Source organism: Pagrus major, chromosome 20 (assembly GCF_040436345.1).
Source record: "Pagrus major chromosome 20, Pma_NU_1.0".
Classification (NCBI taxonomy): domain Eukaryota; kingdom Metazoa; phylum Chordata; class Actinopteri; order Spariformes; family Sparidae; genus Pagrus; species Pagrus major.
In genome coordinates this window covers 16,612,915-16,637,339 of record NC_133234.1, presented here as the reverse complement: position 1 = coordinate 16,637,339, position 24,425 = coordinate 16,612,915, and the positions used below count along the sequence as shown (strand labels likewise).

General features: G+C 41.5%; 1 protein-coding gene and 1 long non-coding RNA gene across 2 annotated transcripts in view; both read left to right on the top strand.

Annotated features, from left to right (window-relative positions):
• LOC141015595 (voltage-gated delayed rectifier potassium channel KCNH4-like) overlaps positions 1-15,688 on the top strand; it is a 40,105-nt gene extending 24,417 nt beyond the window's left edge. Inside the window, exons 6-16 of the mRNA XM_073489727.1 lie at positions 246-403; positions 743-944; positions 2,288-2,482; positions 2,939-3,138; positions 3,433-3,682; positions 3,774-3,988; positions 9,803-9,841; positions 10,745-11,124; positions 12,436-12,527; positions 13,640-13,716; positions 14,633-15,688. Of these exons, the coding sequence (XP_073345828.1) occupies positions 246-403; positions 743-944; positions 2,288-2,482; positions 2,939-3,138; positions 3,433-3,682; positions 3,774-3,988; positions 9,803-9,841; positions 10,745-11,124; positions 12,436-12,527; positions 13,640-13,716; positions 14,633-15,688 (2,864 nt within the window). The remainder of the gene's footprint in view (positions 1-245; positions 404-742; positions 945-2,287; positions 2,483-2,938; positions 3,139-3,432; positions 3,683-3,773; positions 3,989-9,802; positions 9,842-10,744; positions 11,125-12,435; positions 12,528-13,639; positions 13,717-14,632) is intronic.
• A 7,884-nt stretch (positions 15,689-23,572) lies between these two features.
• LOC141015741 (uncharacterized) lies at positions 23,573-24,417 on the top strand. The gene is made up of 3 exons (XR_012180568.1): positions 23,573-23,774; positions 23,970-24,113; positions 24,263-24,417. It is a non-coding gene; the product is annotated as an uncharacterized lncRNA (long non-coding RNA).
• Positions 24,418-24,425: the final 8 nt, after the last annotated feature.

Sequence of the window (24,425 nt, the reverse complement as noted above, 5' to 3'; positions counted from 1 at the left end):
TTCTGACACTAAGGTCAGATGATCGGTCTATCAAAATCGCTGATCCGTATGGATGCCTTAAAACAATGACATTTTCCAGCTGGGCGTTCTTTACATCACCACTGAGACTAAATGTGAGCTTGTGACACTTCCCACTGTTCCTCACTGTATACAATCTGTTTCATTTTATCAGCCAGTTGAATGAATATGTCTATGTCTATACTGTCTTTTGTCTCTAAAAAATACCTCAACTTTTGTATTTGCAGACATTATCCTGAACTTCCGCACCACCTATGTGAGCCAGTCAGGGCAGGTGGTGTATGAGTCGCGCTCCATCTGCATTCATTACGCCACCACCTGGTTCTTTGTGGACCTGGTGGCTGCCCTGCCCTTTGACCTGCTGTATGCCTTCAACATCACAGTGGTGAGTGTATCTGGACAATAATATGATCAGCCTTTGTTTTTTTCACTGCCCTCTGTGAATGCTGACGCAAGCAGCAAATTGATGATTTACGATGCACACCAATTTCCCCTGAAATGTAAAACCTTTGGAAATACCTTGCATCTATTATGCCTGTCCCTAGACAGTGAAATGTACACAAGACAAGCTCATTTGCTTAATCTAAAAAAAAGTTGTCCAAGCTGTGATAATCAGCTGTGTATATGCAGTATATGTACAGTCAAAGTGTGTTTTCAGATATAACAAGGCAGAGGGATTCACTTTATCTCTACTTTTCTCTGGCACCATGCCTCTCCTCTTCAGACCTCCTTGGTCCACCTGCTCAAGACTGTACGCCTGCTGCGCCTCCTTCGCCTGCTTCAGAAGCTGGATCGCTACTCCCAGTACAGTGCCATGGTGCTGACCTTACTCATGTCTGTGTTTGCCCTGCTGGCACACTGGATGGCCTGCATCTGGTACATGATTGGCCGCAAGGAGATAGAGACCAATGAGACCTGGGAAACTGGTGAGTCCGAGTATGACTGTATAAAATATGGACAGGGCTTCCGAGTCTGAAAATTGAAGTCAACATGGAAGCGCTGTAGCCCTGCATTCTTTCTAATGGCCAGCTGGTTTCAAAAAGAGGTCAGATTGTATGTAAGCTTATGAGAAAATGACCCTACTTCTTACTTGATTTATTATCTCAGTAAAAAGTTTCCTAATGAGTATATGGTCTCAATCACTACTTTCAGGTTTTCTTCAATACAGCATGATGTTCATTTTATAAATTATGATTGCTTTAAAAGCAGGGTATGCTTTAGGGTGTGGCTATCATGACATCATGATGGGTTTACACTTCATCCAGCAAGGGCGGGAAATGTTTCCTTTCTCTGTAAAGGATAAATGAAGTAATAGCTCCAACTGATTGTTACTGTCACTTATCTGCTTTCTTCACTGTGCCATCTGACAGGAAATTAATCTGATATTTGTTAAACTGTTAATTTCATAACTTAAACACAGTGCTGACTATCCAGACTTGATTCAGTTGCATTAGGTGCTATGTAAGTCAGTTGTTTATTTGTTTTAAATAGGCAAAACATTTAAACAAAAAGACTTTAGATTTTGCCAATACACTGAGTAGACATTTATTGTGTTCCCGCTCAGCTATAAATAGCCACGGCTCACCTATTGGGATGTCTAGCTCTGTTCAGTGGTGAGATGGTGGCGAACAGCATACTCTGGCACTCTAATGAGGAGTGTCTGAAATCAGATCAAAAGCTGATGTAAAAAAATAACTGGTAGGAAGCAGCGCAGTAATGTCTTGTTTGTGTCACTGTTTGAAAATCCTTCAACATGAAGAACACTAAAAACCCATCAGCAAAAACTAACAGGCTTTTCTGTTCTATAAATAAATCTGAGTAGATCTAAGAGGATAGACATGATTTGGCTCTTCTTCTTTTTTTTAACCACCAAAATGACTAAACAAGTGACAAGTTTCATCCTGCACACAGCGAAATCAACCATCGGGTCCAATCTGGTCCACGCGTGTGTGTGTGTGTGTACGTGCGATTGTGCATGCTCAGGGAGGTTAGGTCATACCTGCTAATTAACACTAGGCCCTATTTATCCCTAGAGGAGCAATCTAATTCTGCCCTGTCCCGCACCGACATGCCAGCCTCCTGACACCGCTGGAAATCTCCTTCTGATACACACAATACACACACACACACACAGACCTGAACATACACTCTAAGATCAGCATTGCAGCACCATCCTGCCACTGCCATCTGAGGCCACACAGACATAAAGATGACATGAATCATAACTTTTGGACATTATTATGTCTCATGCTCCGGCTTCTCCTTCCAGGCTGGCTCCATGAGCTGGGCAAACGTCTAGAGACGCCGTACATCAACAGCACGGTGGGCGGCCCGACAGTGCGCAGCTCCTACATCGCTGCCCTTTACTTTACCCTCAGCAGCCTGACCAGTGTGGGCTTTGGCAATGTCTGTGCCAACACCGATGCTGAGAAGATCTTCTCCATCTGCACCATGCTTGTCGGCGGTACGTCTGACACTAGGGTACATTCTCCCTCTGGTGTCCTGGCATAATAGTGCCTCTGTTCGGCACACCCGTGCAAGGAATTCAGCGGGAAGTGGGTTGGATGGTTTGGCTGGCCTTTAAGATGCAGCTTGTTGCCATCTTTATATACCAATACACAGATTATTTTAGCTGAGATGGCAATTATTGGTGCAACAAACCCAGAAGATACTTATTGTGTTTATTTTTTATTCAGACCGCTTGTCACTATGTCGATCAATGAGTAAATAACCAATAAGTGTAGATGATTGGGCAGGGATATCTATCAAATATATCAAAGTGGGAAAAGTAAATATCACCCCAAAAAGTTATTTTCTTTTGTTGCAATTTAACCAGCCATGAAACAGCGGTCAGATTGTATCCAGCCTTTATATCACCATTTACTGTCTTTCATCATATTTGTTTCCGTCTCTCACACAGCACTGATGCACGCCCTGGTCTTCGGTAATGTGACGGCCATCATCCAGCGCATGTACTCAAGGCGCTCTCTTTACCACACGCGCATGAAGGACCTGAAGGACTTCATCCGTGTCCACCGTCTGCCCCAGCAGCTCAAGCAACGCATGCTGGAGTACTTCCAGACCACATGGTCTGTCAACAATGGTATAGATGCCAACGAGGTAGGAGTGCCTTTCATTGTCCTTGTCATGTAATACTTTGGTACATGGTGCTGTCTGCCCTCAACAAACTTCAGGGCGATGTTTAGATAACATGTAGCACTGAAATCTGTTCCACAATCCATTCAGAATGCTCTGCAGCTGTACTTGTTTATGATCTTTCACAACACACGGCCGCCTGAACGCCAGTAATTGACATCCTATTGAAATTCAAAAGGGGCTAACTGGTGGCAACACAATCCATTCTCTAATTACCAATCAGTGTCACACCTCATTACATCTGTCACACATGCCCAGCTCCTGCACGACTTCCCTGACGAGCTGCGGGCCGACATCGCCATGCATCTGAATAAGGACATCCTCCAGCTGCCGGTCTTTAAGGGGGCCAGTCGTGGCTGCCTACGCTCGCTCTCCCTCCATATAAAAACCTCTTTCTGCGTCCCTGGGGAGTACCTCATCCGTCAAGGCGACGCGCTGCATGCCAACTACTTTGTCTGCTCCGGGTCTCTAGAGGTGCTTAAAGACAGCATGGTGCTGGCAATATTAGGTATGTGATTTTCCTTTACAGCATCATATTTAAGGTGTTAATGAAGTATAACGTGGTGCAAGAAAGTCAATATTTAATGTTTTGATTTTAGGAAAAGGGGACCTGATTGGGTCTGATCTGCCTGGAACTGACCAGGTGATCAAGACAAACGCTGACGTGAAGGCGCTGACCTACTGTGACCTCCAGTATATCAGTGTGCGTGGCCTGAGAGAGGTGCTGGAACTCTACCCCGAGTACGCCAGTGTTTTCGCGTCCGACATCCACAACAACCTCACCTACAACCTGCGTGAGGGCAGCCAGGACGAGGTAACGCATCACACACTCACACAAACCTTCCCCAATGTCTTACTCATACGTTTGCTATTTTTTGGAGGAAGACGGTGGAGGCAATAAACAAAAACACAGGACAAACAAAGAAAAGAAGAGCAACCAATGAATACAATCAAAGATAATTAAAACATTTACAAGTATTGTTAAAAAAAACCCACCATAAGTAGGCCCTTTAAAGCAGTGATTGACATAAATGTATCCAGTTTTAGCGTTTTTTTTAGCATCAGCAGATCTTATCAGTTGGGGCTGTTATTAGTGGAGAAACTAGTATTTTTCCACTTCTGCAATGGATTTTAACCTGTAAGATGGTTAAACTTTGGTGCAAAAGATTAAGAAAATAAGCCATTGCTCTTCGATTATAGAGGGCAAATACTAAAATTGCATAAGAAAGCATAAAATCTTACACATTTGATCCTTTTTACTCACTAAAATGGACCCAGATACCTGATTGTTGTGGCTATTGTTGTAGCACCCTTCCATTTGACATTGCATCTCAGCAGACTCCAGCACCTCACCCTTTGTCTGACCATGAAACAGAGCATACAACACACCAGACAAAACATTTGTGCCCCCTAAGGTGCCTTTGTCACTCTCCTTGACACTTGTTCTACCACAGCGACCAAAGGGGCTGTTGGTGGCTTGATTGTCACACCAATTACCATGCGTGGGTGCGACTGTCAGGCGGCCGTATCGCTTGCCTGTTGCCACCCCAGAGCACGGCAGGATGACATTACACCCAGACACCGACCTCCTCTCTCGGCACTGCCTGTTACCCCTCACAGTTATTTAAGAAAGCATTACGTAAGGCAAGATAATCCTCCTGTCTGTGGAATAAACGCACCTGTTGCTGTTACACATGTAGCCACGTTATCGGGCATTGTTATATAATCTGTTTAAGGATACATCTGGAAAACAACGAAATGGAATTACGGTGGCCGTTGAGAGTGGCATTTTGTTGAACCGTACGATCAAAACAAATTAATGCCACGACGTCTTTGATGTGTGACTGACAAAGCTCCCCGAAGACTTCTCATCTGTAATGTCAGTCTCAAGCATTTGGTACGTGCTTTAAGCATTCCTCTTGGTTCCAACAGGCCTTTCCCCATTGTCTGAAGGTTTTGTTGCTCATTAGTTTTTCATTTCGGGGAAGGTTTTTTGTTTTTGTTGTTGTTTGTTTTGGAACATTAGAGACAGAACATCTGGGCGTGTTAATTACTGGATGTCTTTTTGTCAGTCAGACTAAGGGAAAACAACTTCAGCTGTATTTATGAGAGCTTCAAAAACAGACCGATTATGCTTGATTAGTTTCATTCCATAAAGAAACATCATAGATCAAATTTGGCACTTGACAGAATCCACGCGTAAGATCTGCCATAAGCATACTTACATGACTGGAGTTATTACAGACTTTAATTCTAATTCGAGCAGGCTTCTCTGGGTTGTGGGGAATCACGAGCTCTCTACATCTCTCACACCATCTGCTCAGAGTTCATGCTCAAGCACAAAGCCAGGGCACCGGCGCCCCCCTGACAGGATGAAGGAGTGCTCAGGTACCTGGCCCGAGCTGCCAGGTCCCACGTACACACACAAAGTCATACTGGTGTCATCCATATCCTCGCAGTGGGCGGTTTGAGGTGGGGGTTGCTGCAGGATGGGATGTCCCATTACACTCGAGAGATACTTGATAATTTAATGCTGACTGTACAGCAATCAGTCAAATGTAGTGAAATACTGCCAAAGAAACAGATTGCAGGAATGCCTGTTATAGTATAAGATATCCGCATGGGATTGTTTTATCTTATCTAAAAGGGAAAAACACAGACTACCAGATGGAAAATTAGGATTTTTTGTCAACTCTATAATTAATTTAAAACTTTTATTGAAGTGATGTCAATTAAATCCTTTCAGTATGTTTTGGCAGAGAACGTAAAGGCTTTACAGCAACACTGATTCCAAAATAGCTGTGACGCAGTGAGAAAAAGAAAGACAATAAAAGACAATATTTTTAATGTGTTACCTCATTTGCGTCATTGAGTTTAAAAAAAAAAAGAAAAAAGATGATCCTGAATGGGATGCTAGCAACACGCTTCAAACAAGTTGGGACAGGGCCAACAAAAGACTTGGAAAGTTGTTCGAAAAGCTAGCAAGGTTCACCACTTTGTGAAACACTTGATTGTATAAAGTATAATACTACATGGGCTTGGGAACACCTATTAAAACAGTTTACACAGCATCCCAAAGCTTTGGAAAAAGTTGTGTTCCAACTTTTTTGGAATCCAGCTTGTACTTGTGCTAAATTGCAAAAAGACACTAACAAACCCAAAAAGGAGGGTTTTCTTTGACATTCTAAGACAAGCAAGACCCTCAATCTGCTATCAAGTTGACTTTAAAGCTTGAATTTTTATAATTTCAGCGCAATTTCTTATCATGAGGATCTAAAACTTGAATAAATTGAATCACCAACTATCTAATAATGCAAAAAAACACACAAACCTTATCAATGTTCAATAATAATGCATCAAATAACAATTTAGATTAGAAAGGGGTCACTCATAGTGTTGAAGCTACAGAGAATTATCATCTTTATAGTTTCACCTCATCATTTAGCTGTCTGTCCCTTTACTTAACTGTTTTAGTTCACTGTCACCGCTCTCAATGTTGTTTTGAGTCACAGCGGGCAACTGTTTTTTAGTGAACAGGCTCTAAAAGCCCACGTTACACTTCCTGTCAGCACCAGTGGGCAGACTGCTGGAGAACATATTTAAAGATTTAGTCGTAAAGAGCTGGATATTTCTTTCTATTTTATTTTATTTATTTATTTTAACAGGGGCAGTACTCAACTTCTTAGCTGTACCAGAGTTAGCAATAAGCACATTTACATCTGTGGCCAACTGAGCTGGAAACAGAGACAACGTATCAAGAAAATTAACTCTACAAGACGATACATAGTCACTATACAACATCAGCAACCCCAACAACAACAACAATTTCAGAGATTTCATAACGGTAAAACACTACAGCAATAACAACCACTGTTCATGAGATGAAGTATTTCCCTCAAGAGTTGGTAGACACCAAAACCAGAGCTAAAAGAGGGTGAATATTGGACCAGAAACACACAGACTCTACATAAATGCTAATGCTTGACAGTAACTGCTGGATGTGTAAATAAATGTGAATAAGTGTTCACAACTTGTTTTGGCTTCCACCAAACGGCCAAAAATAATAATAATCACAGCTTTATGGTCAGGTTAAATGATTTTTGTATGCACTTAGTCAAAGAGTCTTATTTCTTAAGGGTAGTGAGTTTTGATGGATAAACAGTGATTGTACTGTCCTGGGGCAGAGTGGGAAGGTCAGTCCACCACCAGGGAGCCAGCACTGAGTCAAAATTTGTTGGACTGTAATGACCATGTCGCCACAGGGAGAGTTAAGTAGTCAGTAGTCATGGAGTGTGAAGAACAAGCTGGTCGGTCAGGAGTTATAGGGACACAACCCCCTCTGGAGCTTCATATGACAACAACAGTTTAGCAAAGTTGATAAAGGCACAAATGGTAACCAGTGGTGGGAGTGCAAAAAAAACAAAAAGCTGGAGACAAGATGAGCTCAGTGTTTTTGACATGTTGGATGGGATAACAATACCAACCAGGAGTGGGCTGACAGAGTACAGAGAGGAGATGACAAAATAAATGTCACATCAACTGTCCCAGGTGGTTTTTGTCCCAAATTACCCACCAACACCAGTTTATAAATGAATTTGTGGCAACAAACAAAGCCAACAATTTGCTCAACCATGCTTCATTTTCTATAACACTGTAACACTTGGTTTTAACATGGTGGTTCATGTTTTAGGAGTGTTTAGCCTTGAATCATGTCACGATGTAAACATCATCTATAGTTTGCTGATTTAAGTCAGTTTTTTCGAGACTGTTTTTTTAGATTCTTGTAGCAACAAGAACAGATCCTATGGCCCTATCACAGGGGATAGTATTACCTAGGGACTGCTAGTGATTTGTAATAATTGTAAAGATCATCTGTGATCTTAATCCTGTGATTATTTGCAATGTCTGTGATATGTAAAGTAAAAACTCCCCTATAAAATACGCACCGTATTTTGCCAAACATAGGTGACATGTGATATTAGTCCCATGCATTCGGGGTCATTTTTCATTTTTTAACATCTCTTTTCTGCTGTCAGACAACTGAAGGCGTTGATGAAGTTCTGTTGATGCCTTGACTGTAATTTTGGGAGGGTCAAATCAGATGAGGTCTCCTGTTAACACTAGTCTAGTGCGAATAGGGCTCATGAAATGGATCCTAGATTTAAAGCTGCTACAAGGAACTTTGATATTTTGTTGATTTTGGAGGCCCCTGTGGACAAAAGTGATCTATTTCCACTGTCAAAACCACAAAATATAATGTCAAAAATAAAATTATCTAATTAAAAATCTTTTTTTTCTTCTGCTTTTTTTTTTGAATGGCTAGTGTACAACTCACTGTGACTTTACCTGGGAAAATGTAAAAAGGCTCTTCCAGTCTGCACGCAGACCTGGTGGCAGGCATAGGTCTTATAGAGGCAAATGTCTGCTCTGTGTGTGCAAACACAAGTTTACACACTTGTGAGTCATAGAAAAAAAGTGTCTCAATTAAGTCCTGGCGAACCCACTTTGCTATGTGGGACACTTGTGGCATCAGTGCCCCATTAATTGATATTGATGTTCAATTAACGTCATTTAGCACCAATACCCCTCGCTGGCAAGTTAATCACTCTATGTTGCTCCAGGGTTCGTTTTCCTTATGAGGAGAATTTGTCTCCTCTGCCTCTCACATGGCACCACAGTCTGAAGAGATGCAAAGTTTCACAGCTTCAGTTTGATTGTTTCTTATTGGTGATGATTTTGAACTCAGTATTGCGCTTCAATGAAGGATTAAATTTTATGCGTACCCTCAGTGAATTGGCTCCCTGCGTTCAAGGAGCGTTACCGGCACTATGTGGAGCGACAGCCTGTAGCTTGTGTTGTCACATTAAGCTATGTCATCAGGAGCACATTTTTCACACATGAGGGAAAGACTTCACACTACCACAGTTTTATTTGCCATCCAGCTGGTGATTAATGGTAAATTGCTACTGATTTCTTCACACGCCATGAGAAATACAAACTTTTCGCTGGGTTCCCTGCAGTCGAGTGTAAAGAAAGGATTGGTTGTGTTAGACAAGGTCATTTGAATAGAAGCAAAAGGGAAACAACTTCCTGTGGATAAATTAGTAAATGACTAATTAAAATTTTACACAGTTTTGTGGATGCAGATACATCAGTGAATTTAATCAAAGGTTCCCTGTGGAGAATTTGACCCCTAGTAGCCGGGGGAGATGATTTTTATGAGTGTGTTCAAGTTTTGTTTATTCCATTCATGCCTGTGAGGATGCACACGCACACGGATGACGCACTACACCGCCCGAGCAATGTCTGACACTGTTCCACTGATCAACAGGTGCAAGCTAGTAAACACAGACGTAAACAAAGCCAGATTCAAAATACTTCAAAAATCAGTGAGTGTAAAATGAATCGACACATCGGTGCATTGTGGTGAGTAACACTGCATGTAGACGCAATAGTTTGTTTACAAGAAAACTCCTCAGGCCACCTTTCATTCCCAAAGATGTCATTGCAAGGGTTCATTTACAATTTTCAAGGTTTAATGAAGAGGATTCAGAGTTAAATAAATAAATACCTTTTGCCTGACGGTGTGTCTTTTGTTATCCTTGTTGCTTTATTTTTGTTCCTGCAGGGCCACAGCAGGTTCTCAAGGTCACCCAGGCTTTCCCATGTGAGTTCCCTTCAAATTCAGCCGTCTTCTTCTCTCAGAGTGTCATCATTTCTTTTCTTAAAATAAATTGACAAAACCTGCTTTTAAATTCATTTGGAGCGTGCAGGACTACAATATAATTGTCATGAAGGATGTGTCTGGTCTTTGAAGGTAAAACTCCCGTGTTTTTCTGGAACATGCTGTGTTGCTGGTGATTACTGTCGGGGGAGTTTGTGCAAGGACTTCCCCTACAGGTTGAAACTCATTTGGAACAGAGAGAGCAGTTCAGTCCCTGGAGTTAGCTCCCTAAATGGGTCAGTGGCTCTCCGAACGGGAAACCTTATGAGCTACTTTTCTCACTATTTACTGTATGCTGTATGCCCCTCCTTATTTTTATTCAAATGTTGTTTACACTGCTCACTCTGTCTAATATTAAAAGTTCTATTTAATGCGAAACTGATTGTTTTTACTCGCATGCACACAGGCAGCCATGGTTAAAGCGTAATAGATTTATAACAGGATTAAAGCAATGTGATTAAAAAATCATCAGCTGTAACTCATTAGAATCTAAATGACACAATAACAGCCCTTTATCAGCAGCTTTTAAAATAAATAGGGTTATTATGTGCAAGATTGCTCGTGAAATGTGTTAATGAGGAGAGGTATTGTGAGTGGCATTCTGAATTTGGTTTTAAATTAAATTTTTGCAATATTCTAAGATATTCTAATATAAATGTAATTATTATCCCATTATTTCCCAGTTGTATTTCTGCCCTAATATGTTTTCATTTCCTCAGGGTTTATATTTTGGCAAACACATATCAGGCAATTTCAAGATTAGTTCACCATTCAGCACTCAAAATTGTAATTTCACGTTTAAGAGTAAAGTTATTAATGCTGCACATTGTTTTTGCTGTTTTGCAGGAGCCCCGTCTCCCCTCCATCGTGGAAACAAAGGGGAATGACCAAGATGACTCCTTCCACCTCTCCCCAAACACCCGCTCCCGTCGCAACCTCCTGCTGCCCAGCTTCAGCAGCCCTGTTCGCCGTACCTCCCTGGGGAACCTCCTGGGTGATGAGCTGCGGCAGTTCAACGCCCTGCGGCGCTGCCGTTCGCCGAACCTCAGCCGTGGCTTCCTCGGGCAGAGCTCATCTCCTCAGCCACCATCGAAAAGAGAGCACAGCACCCCTGCTGCGACCCCAGCCTCAACTTCAGCCCAGGGAGAGTCAGGGGCTGAGCAGAAACCCACGAAGCTGCTTATCCCAACAGTCACATGCTTTGGACCCCCAGATCTTAGTCCCAGGTATTGTGAGAGCGATCATCACATCTTCAAAACACGCAAAAATGTATCAAAGTCTTAATTAAATGAAAGTTGGCGGCTAGATAGAAAAATGCAAACATCCATTTAATGTAATGTATTGCAATAACATTTAATAGCAATATCTCTAGTACTATCAATTAAACTTTATTTGTATAACACTTTCCACACAACAAATCATCATATCATCATATAAAATATAATCAGTAGCAACATCGTAGTGTCTCTCTTCCTTCATAAACACTGTTGTTTCTCCCAAGAGGCTGAAATTCTCTCATTTTAAAGCGTCTAAAGTGTGTGTCTACCTTAAAACCATTTCACAATAGTCTGCTTCATTAACTTGATGCCTCTGTTTCTTTGTGTTTGTTACTGTCCCATTTTCCCATTGTCAAGCAGTGCCCCCTCTACTTCATGCAGTGTTTTCCCTCAGTTTGTGGAAGACAATTTGGGGATCTTTCCACAAGAACATTTGACATTTTCAATAAAAAGGGATGAATTTTACATCACTTTTTTTCATAATTATTACCAATCTGTGTACAAAATGTTGGAAAAGCTAGATCGTATAATAAATAAACCCAAAAAGCTTCAAGACAACTTGGGGACCACTAGGGACCAACTATAACCATTAGGTCTAGTAAAAGTCATTTAGTTCGTTTTGATGCTCTCCACATTGATTTTATATTAACTCTGCATGGATCCTGCACCTAAGCCTTGTAATAGTAGGTAAAGCCCAGCTTCATATCTTTCTTAGATGCCTTGTTTTTACCTGACAGATAAGGTAAGGTAATTACCACCTACTTGCCTTGAAATATGCGGACCTGTAAAGTGAAGTGTTACCCTAATTTTATAGTCTATATATTCGACCTAGATCTGATAGCCTTCAAATGCCTGAGATGACCTGAGTAAGATGCTGCAGTAATGGACACCTAAAGTCAAGCTACAAAATCCTGCATCATCCACTTAATGTAAATGGAGTGTATTTGCATTGCATATTTCAACAGATGTCACTGCATTTCATTACCAGAGCACCTTATCCTCCTGCCCCAACCATCTGTATTCATAATGTATCCCTAAGTCATCCAGTAAGTCCTAGATATGGGTAAGTGCTGGTTCAGAGAGCTCAGGTGTCCGCCCCTCCAGACTGGGCTCTTCTCCTCATGTTCAAACCCACATGAGCCTCTGCCAGCAGCAGCTCTCATGGCACATTCCTGGGTCGTCTGTAGGCTCCAGTGATAATTGAAAAAGCTCTACTGTTACATTAACTCCGGCTTCCCTCCTCTTCACCCCTCCCGCCAGGGTTGTAGACGGCATCGAAGACAATGGACACACGTTCCATTTCAACGTGGAGCACAGCGGGCCCAAAGCCAGCACAGGAGGCAGCACCCAAGGTAAGGCAAACCGCCACCAGCTGCGAGGGTAACCTGGGTGCCAGATGGCTGGAGGTAAACTCAGGAGTTCAAATGGTGGATACAGCAGTGCTGCCCTGCCTCCTTCTGGGGAAATATGAGAGAGCAGAGGAATGACATGACAGCCAGGTGTCTGAGGAGTCAGAGAACATGTTAAAGGACAACACAGGTCAAAGCAGGGGACAGATCGTCTGAGCTGAGCTTTCACTGATGATCATTCGGGGATAAATATCCAGTTCAGTTCAGCTGAAGTTCAACTGATTTACTGTGGTATAGTGAGTGCTTTGGAAACAGAGATGTACAACGGTATACAGTAGCAATCTAGATCCTAAAAGTGGGGTTTTCTTTTTTGTGTTTCTGTTTTTCTGTCCATCCTACAGTGCCTCCTAGAGGATTGTCTGCAGTTTGTTTATTTTTTTTCTCATTCGCCTCATTCAGCTCTTCTCATTTCTCAGTTCGTACATTCTCGATTGCTTTCCTCACAAGGGACACAAGGAGAGAGGAGGCAACAGGCATTCAATAAAATGAGATATGTGCATTTCGGAGCCGTTATTTATTATATCACTGTGACGTGTGGCACAGCTGCATCATCTCTCCATTGTTTTGTTATAGCCTACCTGATCTCGGGCAGATGAGCATAACAGTGTTCTTAAGTAGTACCGAGGTGAAATGTCGTTAAGGAATCCAGATAGAACAGCGCTTTATGAGGCTGAATGATAAAGGAAGTAAAGTTTGATCGCACATTTGATCATCTTAAATAACTGATATAACCAAAGGAACATTTGTCCTGCTTCTGCCGTGGTATGTAGGTGTGTATACGCCATGGTTCTCTATCCTCGAGATGCATTTTAGGAATTGAGACATCCATCAAAATGGTGCACTGAGGAGAGAGGAAATGAGAGGAAATCATGTTTAAAGTCTTGACGAGCTTCCCCTTACATACTAGAGCAACATCATACAGTCAAGACACTTTCTACAAAGCTTGTGTGAACCATTTTTCAACTCTGGAGTCACACATCAGCATTATGTTTCATATTGATATTAAAAAAATCGTTTTGTACGACTTAATGTTTTCTCCTCCTCTTTTTCTCCAGACTCCACACAGACTCATGCCACTCTGCTGCTGGAGACAGAGGAGGTCAGACAGAGCATCAGTCAACTCAACCAGAAGGTAAGGTACAGCCCCAAAACCCAAATTAAAATCGATTGAACCAAAGATAATGTAGAATCAACGTCGCTCTGTTTCCCTCTCATTATCTCTTCTGTCTCCTGTCTGTAAAGTTTATTTAAAGGGACTGTAAGCATTAATTAATTTAGAAGAAGAATATACAACCTGCGTGCTACTTAAAGTCTGAGTTCTTCTCATAGAAGCAAAATTCTGGCCTCTCATCCCTGAATCAGCAGTGCTTGTACTGGACAGGGAGAAACACACAGTGAGATCAAGTAGACTGGTTTCTGCCGCGTATCTCAGCCCGTCCCTGCACACTTAATTTGAAAGTAAATATAGCGAAAGCAGGTGCAGCGAGAGCATCCAGATGGGCCCAGGTAGGTGCTGTCTGAAGTCGATATTAATTAATCAGCAGGGCACTCTCTGCAATGCAGAGGATAGCCGGGAGTGCTGACTCGACAATCTTAAGATGAAAAAAAGATCATTCCATGACAACCTAGCTCTACTTGTGGCCCCTCTCTGGTCCCCTTTGCCTCTCGTTTCACTCCCTCGTTCGCAGTTTTCTGTCTACTTTCTCGCCTATTTGTGTCAGTTACCTCAGCCCGTGTCCCTCTGGATTTCACCACTGCGTATGAGGCTGTATCTTACAGTCATGTTGGGGATTATAAATTGTTAAGTTCTCTTTTTGGAGGTCATCGGAAAATTACATCTGGACATGAGTCTGAGATTAAACCTCAAAGATAGAAGCTGATTAATTTGTCAGTCTGTGCTGGGGACTTAATTGGGCGGAACTGTTTCTTTTTTGGTACTGTGAAGCTGAACTGTGATTTACCACATTGTCTCAGTCTAATAATAGGATATGAAGGAGAAGGATAGCATGTGCTCAAAGTGTTTTTAACTGTGTGAATTCTCTACACAGATGGGCACATTAAACCAGGAAGTATCTGAGCTCACCAAGGGCCTGCACCACATGATGCACCTCCTCCAGGCCCACGTATCTGTGCATCACTACACCGCCTCCCTCCCCTCGTACCCGTATGGCATCCAAATGGTGTCCAGCCCTCCCACGGCCCCCAACACTGGAATGCCCTTCAACCTAGCTTCAACTTACCACCTCCACAACGATCCTGCGAGCCATGAAGGCTACACCCACCAAATCGTTGCACCAGCAGGTCACTGGAGCTACAGTGCATCTGCTGAAACCCAAACAGAGACTCACCACCGGCCTCAATCCACAAGTCCACCCGCTAACCTCTCTGTAAACTCTGCACCCAGGTCAGGCCCGTGTCACGGCTCCGAGAGCGTGAACACACATCTGTGGAGCAGCCCGTCTCTTCTGAGCGTCGGCCCAGGCCTACAGGGTGGAAGCTCAGGCCGTGCACCTCATGCCGGGCATGAAGACTCTGAAAACAGACCCCTCAGTGCTAGCCCGACCACCATCAGCCAGTCCCAGCCCACGTTGTGCCTGCAGCCTCCTAGTGATAGCGATGAATACTCTTGCCTTCTCTCCAGTGCTCCTACAGGGACGTCCACACGCAGCCTGCTGGACTCGTCCCCCAGTTCTTACCCCCATCTCTGCCTGACCTCTGACTCCCATCTCAACTTGGCCACACACGAGGACATTTGTGGTCTGATGTCTGCCCCAGCATCTCACAATCTGATCCAGGACACCTCCATCTTCCAAATGGAGGACTCACGCCCCTCAATCCACCCGGTGCCTGCCTCTCCACCCACATTACCAGGCCAGTCTCTGAGATCCTCACTGGATTCAGGATCACCGCGATCGGATGCTCCCGAGCCCCAACTTCCCCTGGGCGACCCATCTGCCATAGAACACACCAGTCTGGAGTGCCTACTGGGGAACGGGGGCTCTATGGAGAGCAGGGACAGTGAAAGCGCGTCATCGCGAAGGTCCAGCATCGGCGTCCAGACTCAGAGCACAGAGCAGTCGTGGTGTCTGGACCTCACAGATTAAACTGCTTTTTTAACGACAGGATCACTGGAACGAAAGACTGAATGAGAAACTCAAGTTATGAACATGCAACAAGTCCTGACAGTGTTTAAAGAGACTCTGCTGGAGATTGTCAATGTGCGCTGTATTTCCCTTTCTGAACTCCTGGGCTCTCATATTTGTCAAACTCCACGCAACTTACACCATTTCTATGCAAACTACGCATGTCATTTGTGCATTATCTCAGCTTTACTGAAGTGTGTCTTTAAAGAAAAAAAAGAAGCTCAACAGCAGTGGGTTCCAGTATATACTGTATATTTTTTCCAACATCCTCAGAGCAATTTGCAGTTGATAATACCTGTTACCTCCTTGCATGGTAAAGTTTTTTATTCTTTTTCCTAAGGAAAAGGTTTCCAAATCAATGTGTAAGCATTCTACATGACAACCTGTTGATTGTGTGCACAGATGCTGTATTTGTAAATCAGACAGGTCATACATGCCTCACCTTGCATATAGGGAGTAGAGTATGTGCATCACACAGCTTAGATTGTTTATTGTTTTACATTGAATGTTTTTCTCAGTTCCAACGTTTTTATTTATTTATTTGTGAGTTCTCGGTGTATGAACATCTAAAATCCAGACTCCACTAATCAGTTCACGGTACATAATTTATGGTTTCAGTTTTAATTCCATCTCCAGTTTTACGCTGTCCTAAAGATCCTTCAGGAGATGTGAATAAATTTCCTACTTATCCTTCACCAAGGCATTGAAGATAGCGCTGTGAAATAGGTTTAATTACTTGCTCCACGAAAAAAAAGCTTGAAAAATTCTTTCTCAAGGATCTACAATTCTAGAAACACAACATAGCTGCTGATAAATTAAATATAAATAAATACACATATTTAGATGAAAAGTGGGTCCCATGAAATATTTAGCACTTTCATTAATTTACAGAATACGAATGCCTCCTGGGAACAAAACATTAACTCATGATACTCATACAATATTCAGAGTATTCAGGAACTTTGTTCTTTTTGAATGATTTCTCGTTGGCTGACAAAATAAAGTATGCAGAAATGTACGAATGTGTCATTTGCTGTGTAAACACACTTATCACACTTGATGTATGTTATTTTTCTGGGAAAGAAATGTCAGAAAAAGAAACATATTATTCAAATGAGTCAGGAATAATAATTAATTAATATTCAACTCTGATTTAAGCTCAGGAACTTTGTGTCAACACTGCAGAAAAGACCTTTCTGTGCATCCATTAAGAGTATGCTTTAATTTGTGTGTTTGACAGGTTGATTCCCAAACCCCAAAGTATTGATGCATAAGTGTATTGTATGTCATAGTACTTTATTGCTTCATACAGTTGGTAAGTTTCATACCCTGAGAAAGACGGACATAGTTATAGTTCATAGGTTTATGTATGTAGTTCATACCTGTCCCGTTCCCCCACTGGAGAGGCTGGTGTGCAGTATTCTGACACTTGGGGACTTAAAGGGTAACTTTAGAGAAGGCTCCAGAGGACGCTGCATGTAATCTGATAAACTGCCTCCAGTGATGTCACTCAGTGGCTCAGTTGCACTATGGGTAATGTAGGCACCAGGGTTTCAGCCACTGAGTGACATCACTGGAGGGAATTTATCAGATTACACACAAAAGGCTTTATATTACTTTTCCACATATGCCGTTGTACTCCCCAAGACCTGTAAACCCACTTTAATGTGTAAAATTGGTGGAGTTGCTTATCTTGTTGAATTCAAAGTGTTTTCTTCTAAAATCCAAACACGTGATGCAAAAAAAGCATCAGGGAATCATTTTAATTACAGGACTTTGAGGCATTACCCTTTAAAAAAATGCAGAGGAAGATTAGAGTAAATCAAAAAAAAGTTAATTTCTGATTATAACACATTAAACAAATAATGAGTCATTAATATAATGTCACAAATATGTCAACCAAAGGCAGGTTGGATTGATTTCAGCACATGTAGTTTTAATGGAGATACTGTTGGGAAAAATTTCCTGCGTTTATTCTTTGTAACAAAACGGGGTTCAAATATGTGTTCTGACATGTTTTAGACAATTAAAAACACACTCATCATTCCCCTCAAATGTAATCTTATCTGTGATTAAAAACGTCAAATGAAAGAGCAAGAAACCTCATTAATCATTAATTAAAGCAATCAATCCTGAACAAAGAGATTCAGATCAACAGTTTTAATAGCTACAGGAGCCTCATATTCACTCTAACTGTAAAAGTATTGAAGGAGGCATATTATGCTCATTTTCAGCTTCATAATTTTATTTATGAACCTTAAAATAGAATAGGTTTACATGCTTTATGCTTAAAAAACACATCAGTTTTCTGATTCTGCAGCTCTGCATCCCCCCTCTGTCTGAAACACTCTGTTTTAGCTCCTGTCTCTTTAAAGCCCCTCCTCCTGAATACTGTGTCTGCTCTGATTGGTCATTTCTAAGTGCCAAACTAGCCATGAGGCATTACTTATGCAAATGTGTAACATGGTGAGGTAGGGTGATGTCACAAAGTCACAGAATTAAAGGCGGGACTATTGACGAGGCGTTTCAGGAGCAGAGTTTTCTGTGGGAGAGAGGAGCTTCTGCTGGTGTGGACTTTGACCTTTTTAACTTTCAGGATCTTTTACATGCAACAGAACCTGCATAAAACACTGAAGGAAAGGAACAAAATGAGGAAAAAAAGGGGTGAAATGCTCAGATGGTTCAGCATTTACATTGTGTGTGGCTCCAGTTAAATTTGTATTTCAGGACTCATGTGAATTTTTGGTTTACACCAACTTTTCAGAGCTGCTGCCAAGTTTAAAATGAGTGAATTCTCTTAATTAAATTATTAACGTATTAATGTGCAGCCACCGGGATGTTCGGCTCTCTTAAAAATAGAAGAGGATTTGCAGCTGTTGTTTCTCTCATTAACGGCCGTGGAGTTTTTGGTGGTTTATCCCTTTTTTTTCATTTGGGCTGATCTGTTCTCGGCTCGCAATCCGATTATATAAGTGAACCTACAGTATCTTTCATGTTTTTGTCCTAGAGGGAACTTCGTGAAACTCTTTATATCTATATTAACTTTCATTCAAGCAGTTTCATTTTTTTGCATTCAGGCTTTTCAAGTAACAACAACAAAAAAAAAACCCAATTGTGATTCATCTTTATTTGGAGTTCGATGTCCTCTGGCTTCAACGGGCTTCTCATGTCAACAACACAGCTTATCAGACAAACACGAGTACACACAAGTGGGGAATGTGCACCAGTGAGACAAAAAGAGCAAGAATCACAGTCTTCATGTTTTCACAGCTTCACGTATCATCGCACAAGTTTCTGTAGAAAAAAGGTGGCAAAGTGATCCAGATGAATCATCCTACTGGAGCACCAACACCCTGGCCTCCTTTATACCCACTTTTGTTGCATAATTTACAAAAAACCATTGTCATTTTATCTGAAACTTTTGAAATTGCCATCTGGGTCACAAAGTGATTCATCAAGGAAAGAAGACACCCATGAGAATCCAGATGGCAATATCAAAAGTTTCAGATAAACTGACAATGGTATTTTGTAAATTACGCAACAAAAGTGGGTATAAAGGAGGCCAGGGTGTCGGTGCTCCAGTAGGACAATTCATCTGGATCACTTCGCCACCTTTTTTCTACAGAGACTTGACGACGTGAAAACATGAAGACTGTGATTCTTGCTCTTTTTGTCGCACTGGTTGTCAGCCAGAGTGAGTTAACGTGCAGACCCGCAGTCGATTTTGACTAAATTTCACCAAGTTATTCGACATAGGACGTTGAATCACATTTCTTTTTTTTTTTCCTAGGTGAAGCCCTGAGGTGTAAGTGTGGAGGCATGAAGCGGTGCTCAAGCCCTGTGGAGACCTGCCACGGTCCGAACCCCGTCTGTGGCAGCGTCATCTTTACCGCTGGATCCAGTGAGTGCTTCATTCTTCACTGGGGACACAATAACGTGAACAGCTACTACTAATAATAATTATAATAAGAGGAGGAAGACAAATACTTTTCCTGATGATCCATCCTGTCTTTGTCCATGTTTTCACAGAAATCAACTACTTCAAGGGCTGCATGACACCATATCAGTGCACAATACTGAATCAACCTGGGATCTCAACCGCTGCATGCTGCGACACTGATGAGTGCAACATATAAATGACCCTGACGATCAACACTCTGATACTATATTGTCTTGACATGTAGTGTGTATTGTGATCATATTAAAGCATCATGTGTTTAAATGTTGCTGTTTTTCTCTTTTTATGCCTCCTAATTTTTCTCTCTTAAAGTTTGCTCTCAAACTTCAATTTCCAAGGTCAATAATGAACCTATAGGCTAAAGTTTTCTTAGGTTACACAAAACAATTGACATGTGACTTCTGTCATCACTGGTTTTCAGTCAGTGTGAGTTAACGTAAAGGAAATACAACAAACCTGCTGTGTATTTGATCAAAACTGGGCGATATTCTCCTCAAAATCAACCAGGATGCTTTCCCAATGTGTCTGTTTTGTCCAAAGGGCAGATTTAGAAACAAGTACCGGTATTTGTCCCGTCAAAATGAAACTGGTGCTGTTCATGTTTTGCACCTCTGCCTGTATTTAAGCAACAGGTTGTGTTTTAAGAACTTTTGTATTTTAGCATTTTTCTTTTCATCAGTCATACCTCCGCCCTGCTAAGAAGAGCTAACTCAGCTTGTAAGGAACATCAGTTGTTTGTTTATTCACTAGTGGGAATGAATCACAGGACCACTGATCACACACAGGACCTGCTGAGTTTTCTCTTTCTATCACATTGCACCACCTTGTGGTAGATGAGATGCTGTGAGTGTTAGAAGATGAAACCCATATTGATTTGGATTTCAGACAGCATTTTTATATCGGGCTTTAATTTTGAAATTCTACATGGGACAGTGGGGATTTGGACCAAATCCTGTCTGTGGCAACACCGTCTATTATTCTGGACCCTGAAAGTGGAGGCTGTGTACTTTTCATCTGAAAACACTCAGGTATAAAAATGCATTACCTGGATCAATTCAGAGTCATTACTTTCATTGGAAACTTGTAGAAGTTGTCTGATAGATAATCCATCCTGTCTGTTTCCACGTTCTCACAGTTCCCAGCTCTAAGGGCTGCCGGGAGCCGAGTGAGTGTGGGTGGAGATTTCATCCTTATAGATCGTATACAACCTGCTGTACCACTGATCTGTGCAACTGATGAATGAGCATCATGCAACACATCTCTCAAAATTAAGATCAGTCAGTTACCTCACTTTTGCCATTTTTCACTTTTTATATTTCATTTTTTCAAGTTTTTCCAAAGGTTTTCCAAAACCGTTAGAAAAAAAAAACAATCAAAAAAACAAAAAAACAATCGTGATTCATCTTTATTTGGAGTTTGGTTGATGTCCTCTGGCTCAGTTTCAAGGGGCCTCTCATGTCAACAACACAGCTTATCAGACAAACACATCGAGTAACACAAGTGGGGAAATATCTCGACATTGCACTGTCAAATCACAGTCTCTTCAACTCAAGGGTTGGGTCACTTATAACAAAAAGTTGACAAAATTGAGAGCATTATGAGTAGTACAGGTCTTAATATATCTTGTTTGTGTGGTTACTCTCTGTAGGGTTAATGAGCTACCTACTGTGCAGTGCTTTCCCTCTGTGAGTCATGGGTGTTTTCTTTCCTTGATGAGTCACTCTGTGGGGAAAACCCAGATGGCAATTTCAAAAGTTTCAAATAAATGCAATGGTATTTTGTAAATTACGCAACAAAAGTGGGTATAAAGGAGAACAGGGTGTTGGTGCTCCAGTAGGACAATTCATCTGGATCACTTCGCCCCCTTTTTCTACAGAGACTTGTGTGAAGAGACGTGAAGCTGTGAAAACATGAAGACTGTGATTCTTGCTCTTTTTGTAGCACTGGTTGTCAGCCAGAGTGAGTTAACGTGCAGACCCGCAGTCGATTTTGACTAAATTTCACCAAGTTATTCGACATAGGACGTTGAATCACATTTCTTTTTTTTTTCCTAGGTGAAGCCCTGAGGTGTAAGTGTGGAGGCATGAAGCGGTGCTCAAGCCCTGTGGAGACCTGCCACGGTCCGAACCCCGTCTGTGGCAGTGTCATCTTTACCGCTGGATCCAGTGAGTGCTTCATTCTTCACTGGGGACACAATAACGTGAACAGCTACTACTAATAATAATTATAATAAGAGGAGGAAGACAAATACTTTTCCTGATGATCCATCCTGTCTTTGTCCATGTTTTCACAGATATCAACTACTTCAAGGGCTGCATGACACCATATCAGTGCACGATACTGAATAAACCTGGGATCTCAACCGCTGCATGCTGCAACACTGATGAGTGCAACAGATAAATGACCCTGACGATCAACACTCTGATACTATATTGTCTTGACATGTAGTGTGTATTGTGATCATATTAAAGCATCATGTGTTTAAATGTTGCTGTTTTTCTCTTTTTATGCCTCCTCATTTTTCTCTCTTAAAGTTTGCTCTCAAACTTCAATTTCCAAGGTCAATAATGAACCTATAGGCTAAAGTTTTCTTAGGTTACACAAAACAATTGACATGTGACTTCTGTCATCATTGGTTTTCAGTCAGTGTGAGTTAACGTAAAAGGAAATACAACAAACCTTATTAACAGGACTGATTTTAATATATAGTTTGTATTTTTTATTAATTAATTTGTTCATTCATTCATTAATTATTGACAGACTGAATGAATGTGAAAACATGTTCACCAGAAGATCATTAGTTTTAATTTTGAAATTGGTTCCTCCTCGCTCTTACCGTAATGCCCAGCATATACACGCACCACTATGTTTTTTGTGTGCGAGTCATCAGGAAAGCCACGCCCAGCCTCTCCAGAGCACCTCTGCAAAGCACACAAGCACAGAAACACCACCAAAAAAAACACCACAAAATCCAAATGATGACACACCCTCTTCCAAAATTGCATCAAACTCCTTTCTGCACAGTCATAATGATTTATTTGATCCTGATTTGATTTATTATGTTTTGCTTGATTTTGTCATAGACCACCGTGAGCTCATTGTGTTTATCTGGTTGTTTGTTTTCATTACAAAACAGCTTCTCTGACTTTGGCAGACGATCACAGTACAACGTTCACTTACTGGAAAAATTCAGTTTCCAAAGGCAATAATGAACCTTTGAGCTGGACCTCTCTTGTGTTTGAAGATCTCTTCTCATTTTGTGTGATGTTCTGTTGTCGTTATTATAATTAAATGAGGAAGAATAGAATAAAAAAGAGCCTGTAAAAGTCACAATTTATCAAGCCACAGTTTTAGTTTTGTCTTTCTATCAGATTGCACCACCTTGTGGTGGCTGAGATGCTGTGACGGGTGTGTGTGTGTGTGTGTGTGTGTGTGTGTGTGTGTGTGTGTGTGTGTGTGTCTGTGTGTGTGTGTGTATTACCATCTTGGTTCAAGGTCCCCCTTACTGGAAAATCAATAACGAAGCTTAACAGTTTGTTTTATAATTGTAGATCTTTTCTCTTTTTGTGTGAGCTGTTGTTGTTGTTATAATAAAATGAAGGAAGATAAAAAATAAACAGAGCCCATTAAAGGCACAATTTGTCGAGCAAAGGGACAGCTTTATTTAAAAACCCTTTCTAGGTTTAAGTGCAACTTTGCAGATTGTTTTTTACATACCGGTGAACTCGATAAACACACCAAACCAAACCATTTTTAGCATGAAGTGCAGTTTAATAAATCACTCTGTGAGTGAAACCCAGGTGAAAATACTAAAGTTAATGATACACTGGATTTGCATCGATCACTCAGCAGATTCAGATAAAAAAAGAGGAAGCTGGTAGATTTGCAGTACACATTTGAGACATCCAACCTGCAGGAGGTGAGATATCTTGAAGTTTTTTCAAATGTGGATGATGACAGATCTCCAAACATAATATTGCACTTGATTTCTTTTGCTCTTATTCGAGCAGAGATTGGTGTACACAAGACACCGTGAAAACATGAAGACTGTGATTCTTGCTCTTCTGGTGTTGTTGGTCGTCAGCCAGGGTGAGTTAATGCACAGGAAACACAACAAACCTGCAGTCTGTTTGATCTAAAACTATCCTGGTGGCATTAAAGTCTTTATGTTCCCAGTGTGTCTGTTTTTAACAGATTTTATAGCTAAAGAACAACTATTTTGGCAGTGAAAATGAAGCCCTAGTTTGAATTCAACAATTGAAAGTGATTTTGTTAATTTTCCAGGTGAAGCATTGGAATGTAACTGTGCTGACCAGTACTGTTCAGGCACAGAAAGCTGCCTGACTTCAGATGATTTAGCATCTTTCGGACATTGGTGATTTGGACCAAATCCTGTCTGTGGCAACACCGTCTATTATTCTGGACCCTGTAAGTGGAGCCTGTGTACTTTTCATCTGAAAACACTCAGGGAAAAAAAAATGCATTACCTGGATCAATTCAGAGTCATTACTTTCATTGGAAACTTGTAGAAGTTGTCTGATAGATAATCCATCCTGTCTGTTTCCATGCTCTCACAGTTCCCAACTCTAAGGGCTGCCGGGAGCCGAGTGACTGCGGGTGGAGATTTCATCCTTATAGATCGTATACAACTTGCTGCAGCACTGATCTGTGCAACTGATGAATGAGCATCATGCAACACATCTCTCAAAATAAAGATCAGTTAGTTACCTCACTTGTGCT